General features: G+C 39.4%; 1 protein-coding gene across 2 annotated transcripts in view; it reads left to right on the top strand.

The window, feature by feature from the left end:
• Positions 1-4,492, top strand: part of amotl2a (angiomotin like 2a) — a 7,620-nt gene extending 3,128 nt beyond the window's left edge. For both annotated transcript variants that reach the window (XM_072439120.1, XM_072439121.1), the window contains exons 6-11: positions 862-1,157; positions 1,694-1,878; positions 1,971-2,072; positions 2,210-2,370; positions 2,837-3,001; positions 3,312-4,492. In XM_072439120.1, coding sequence (XP_072295221.1) covers positions 862-1,157; positions 1,694-1,878; positions 1,971-2,072; positions 2,210-2,370; positions 2,837-3,001; positions 3,312-3,376 — 974 coding nt within the window. In that variant the 3' untranslated portion in view covers positions 3,377-4,492. The remainder of the gene's footprint in view (positions 1-861; positions 1,158-1,693; positions 1,879-1,970; positions 2,073-2,209; positions 2,371-2,836; positions 3,002-3,311) is intronic.
• Positions 4,493-5,256: the final 764 nt, after the last annotated feature.

Here is a 5,256-nt window from a genome sequence, read left to right as displayed (position 1 = left end):
CTGCCTTTTCTCACCCTGCTCCATAGGTGCATCCTTTATGTTCTATGCTCTTGGCACTGTCCCAGTGTACACTCACTTTCAAAAATAGGATGTAATCTTTATATAATTTCTTAAAAGCAGATTTGAGGTGAATTATATTTTGAGCTGCTTGTTTACTTGAGGCATTCCTGGGCCGTTCTCAGCACAAAGCTATGCCTGTGTGCGTAAGTGGATAAGAGGAAGTCTGAATTCCCCGCACAGGCATGCACTAATGTTGTGTAATCAGCCTCATTTTAAACTGGCACAATCACAGTTCAAATGGGTTTAGTGTCTATTTGGTTAATCAAGGAGAAAGCTTTTTTGTCTTGTTGAAACGGCAGGTGCATTGAGCTTTTGGAAGGACTACAAATGTTGGGGCTCATACTTTTAGAAAAATATGCAAGATTGTTTTCAAAAGAGTAGAGCTGCAACGATTAGTTGACTAATTGTGACTTTGCATCTATAAAAAATAATCGCAATACAGACTCCAAAATCCATACGAAAAGACCTTTTATAGCAAGTTTGACAGTGGGATTATTAAATCAAAATGTCAAAAAAATTTCAGATTTTCATCATTCAGAGTATTTTAACCTTTATTTGGTTGAAAATGTATTCAAAAAGTCTCAATGTACAATAGAAATACATGTTTGACTCGTCGACTACTAAATATAATTTGTTACAGCCCTATAAATAAGTTTTTATGCAAGATGCCCTTTATTTCCCCTTCAACAACCAAAAGTATACTCTAGCTTTCCTTTGATTCATGGGCCCCCTCTGTGCCACAATTGTTCATATACTTTTGATATTGGCTGACAATGCATTTGTGTATTTTGTGTGTTTCAGATGAAGAGCAGCAGCGAGAGAGAGAGCGTCTGGAGAAGCAGGTCCTGGCCCTGCGCGTGTATGCAGAGGAGTCCCAGAGGAGACGGGACACCATGGAGCAGGCCCTGTCCTCGGCCCAGACCAGGAGCCGTCTCCTGGAGGAGGAGCTGCACAGGAAGAGGGCCTACGTGCAGAAGGTGGAGGGTCTGCAGAGCTCACTGGCCCAGCTGCAGGCGGCATGCAAGAAACGAGAAACGCTCGAACTGCGACTGCGCACGCGACTCGAGCAGGAGCTGAAGAGCCTGAGAGCGCAACAGGTAAAGCACCGGCTTAGAGTGTTGTACAAATAAATACTGCTACTTTTACTTATAGGTTTATTGTGTGGCACATGCCTTTTTTTCCTAGAATCTGAGGTGGAAAGTAACACATTATAAAAACTCACATTACTGCAATTTAGTTGTTTTAGTAGTTATACTAGTTATTTAGTAGTTTTAGTAGTTTTTTTGGGTAAACATCTTGACCTACTTGTACTTTTTTTTTTTCCATTTGCTAGGCCTGAAATTGTGATTAGCTACATTAAAATCAGAGTTACTGATGACACATAAGTCCCGGTCTTACTCCTACGGCTCTCTGTATTTGTGACGTTGTATGTTGAGAAAGATTCCTTCTCATTCCATCTTCCAAGTAAAGTCATTTTGGAATGGCCCAGGGGGAAGTCATAGAGGCGGTAGAAGAATTAGAAATCGCAGACGCTGTAAACGTAGCACTCGTAGCAGTAAAAGTGGTAGTATTTGCAATTGTTCACCTTTTAAAACGAACAGTGTGAATGATGTAGGTTTTGCTTTGCTTTTAGAAACAGACGAGCACTAGCACATCTTCAGAGGTCAGCGCGTCCACTTTGGAACAGCAGCTGAGGGAAAAAGAGGAGCGGATTTTAGCCCTTGAAGCTGATATCACCAAATGGGAGCAGAAATATCTGGAGGAAAGCACCATGAGGCAGTTCGCCATGGACGCTGCTGCTACTGCTGCTGCACAGAGGTATGACACCACCATGTTTCATTCTACCGTACATCATATCTTGTTTATAATTGTTGTACTAAATCACAAAATTGTCTTTATGTTGCTTTCAGGGATACTACAATCATTAAGCATTCACCACGGACGTCCCCAAACAGCAGCTTCAATGAAGATCTGCCATTGGCCAATCACAGGAACCAGGAGATGGCAAACAGGTATGCAATGATTCTATTGTTAAGAAATGATGAAGCTGGAGCTAATTCTTTGTAAATGGTGTTGACCAAGCTACTTTTAGATGCACAATTTGAATTATGGGTCAATCGTTAAACTTTCGGCCATGTCTTTCGTTCAGGATCCGCGCACTTCACGCTCAGCTCTTGGAGAAAGACGCCGTTATCCAAGTCCTGCACCACAGATCCAAACTGGAGCAGGGCCGACTCGAGAACCAAGGGCTGCGATTGGCCCGCTCCGTCCCATCCATCAACACTGCGTCCAGCGCCACAGCGATCATAGGTCAGTATAGTAGTAGTAGTGATATAGTAGTGGAAGCAGCATTGGAAGTTGTCATTGTAGTACTGTACCGCACAACAGATACACTACACATTATTATAAAAGTGTAACAGCTTTTTCACCTTTCCTGACTTTGTGTGCACTGCTCGACAAGTCTCTGAAGGTTGTCTAAAGGTTGATATTTCATACACTAGTGGGGAATTTGGGATATTTTTACTATAACAAATGTATCGAGCGACAACTGGCAGACGACTCGGAGACGCCAGACCGAAATGTACACATCTAAAAAAAATCAGCAACTAAGAGTCGAGCCCCAAACATAAATAGACGTTTTAAACTGGAATGCATATCATCTCTCGTTCAAGAATAGCCCCTCCGGAATAAGCATGGGAAGCAATCGCGCGGGCAGATGTTTGGTCGTAAAAATGGAGGCATAATTTAACCGGGGCCTTTTGTCTTCGTTTTGCAGCAAAGAAGAGCCTCTCGGATGACCAGACAGGTGCTGCGCGCGGGGCTCTGCTGCTGACACCCAAGAGCGCGGTCCTCAGACGGGACAGGGGCACCCAGAGCGAGGCGTCCCCGGTGGAGACAGAAGCCGACATGCCCCAGGAATCTGAAGCAGCAGACGCTTTTGGTGGGTGGCATGTTCGACCTTTGTCACCTCGATACAAGCCACTGACAGGCCGTGTTAATACTGCGTCTATAAATCAGCATCGGCCTTTTCTCAACGCAACGTCATTTAAATGTGAGGTCAGGACATTACGGCAACGTGGATAACTCACTGGATACGACGTTTTGACTCGTTTTATACCTTGTGCTTTGTTATAAACATATCTCTAAAAGGACTATTGCAAAACATGATGATGCAAAGTGTTTATCAGGCTCAAAATGCAGCATCTAACTTAGCAACAGTCACTCATCTTTCCTTCTTTTATTTCTTTCAGATGAATCTACACAGGAGCCGAAAGCCAATGCCTTAGAATCAGAAATGGTTGAGATTCTTATTTAAAGGGCAAAACTCCTCCCTCCAGACAACGGCGTTCACAAAAGGCCATCAATAAGCAATGACTTTTTTTTTTTTTAAAGGAGAGCTGGACTTTTCTACACATTTCTGCACAATTTTCTAAAAAAAACAACAAAAACAACAAGTCCTTAAAGGTACAGGGACACGACTCGGCATGATGGCTGCGGATGTACAGTTAATCTATGTCATTTGATGTGTTTTATTTATATTTGTAAAAGCTGCTCATATGTAATGTGATGTCTAAGTATGTGCATAGAGCTAGGTTTCTATGTTTGGTTTTCTAGTGGCATCCTGTAAATTTAGCATCCCCCTATTTATCTTAAATTAACAGTTGTCCCTCCTATTTAAAATGTACTTTGAATGCCTTACCTAAAGTCTTCGGGACTTTCTCTTTTAAAAAATAGCCCGGCGCAGATTGACAACGTTGCACAGGGGTCTAATTTTCCATATCCTAATCTTCTCACATTCCTAAATGAGGGAATGCTCCTGTTAAAGAAAAAGTCTGACCCTTGCTCCCTTGTTAAAATAACCTACATTCTCAACATGGGTTCCTGTCTCGGGACGCCTCACCCACACTGTAAATTGTCCATTAAAACTGGAGTTTATTCCTATTAAATTTGACTATTTACATAGACATAAGGAATTGCTAAATGTGAGAGGCTTTTGATTGTACATGACTTATGTTCAGCTTTGGGAATTATAAAACTGGACTATTTCAATTATACTTCCAAAACACTTATTACTTAGCTGGTTTTGTCAAGTATTTGCGTTGCTGGTCGATGCTCTGTGACTTGGAATGTGTTTACAATATGAAAGGCTATTTGAAGTGATAGAGATGTTAATATATTATTTTCCATCTTATTTACAATTATTATTATTATTATTATTATTATTATTATTATTATGTATTGTTTGTGTGTTTATATGGTGCCAAAGATGTACCCTGTTTGTGTTTAACTTATAACTTTGGACGATTGTGAGTGGTTCGGTTCGGCAGGTTGAGCCGCTCTGATGTTGCTGTGAACTTTTGTAAAGGAAACATTTGTATGTATGCCTTAACATTTCACAATAATAGAATAAATTTAATATATGTCTCATAAATTGATTTTCTGTGCGTTGTTTTGATGTTTATCTACAATTTGAGAACTTTAAACTTCTTATAAGTCAACAGCTAGTGGTAATAGGGGCGTTAATGGACTTTTATACAAAGTTCTTCATGTTGTCACTACACATATAAGCTATAAAACCTATTTTTGTATTTGTATTAGCGTCCAAAAGAAATATGAAAATAATTCAATAAACTATGTTCTCATCATTATGACAAAGTTCCAGTTGATGTTGCAAATAATTACTAACTAATAAGTACTGACCTGCACACTTACTTCTGTATTTACTGAGCACTTTACAAAATTTAGGTCAATGTAAATAAACTCAAGACAACATACGTGAAGGACATAAAATAAATAAATATGCCATATAGGGATGTAAAGATTATTTGTTTAATCTATTATCATGATTATTCAGATCTCAATATAATCGTAAGAACTAAAAAAGTAATAATTGTGATGATTTTGGAAGCAAAATTGTCCATTTCGAGTGCATTTTATGTCACTATGTCACACGCTTTTTATGAGATTGATTTCCATCAAGATGGTCACATACTAGAGGAATGATCTATTTTGATAATATGAATGAAAGACTGTTTAGACACTTAATGTACCGTAGTTTGTTGATGGTGTCAATTACGGTAATTGATGAATCATGATAATAAAATATGATATTCAGACTCAGAATCTGACAGGGTTTTTTGGCCATTAAACCATTAAAAACAACAAAATACAGCAAAATATATAAAACAAGGGCAT

This window comes from Eucyclogobius newberryi, unplaced genomic scaffold (assembly GCF_026437365.1).
Source record: "Eucyclogobius newberryi isolate DKJ021-1_F unplaced genomic scaffold, fEucNew1.0.hap1 SCAF_9, whole genome shotgun sequence".
Taxonomy (NCBI): domain Eukaryota; kingdom Metazoa; phylum Chordata; class Actinopteri; order Gobiiformes; family Gobiidae; genus Eucyclogobius; species Eucyclogobius newberryi.
Note: the sequence above shows the minus strand (reverse complement) of the source record. Positions and strands in the feature narration are given on the sequence as shown.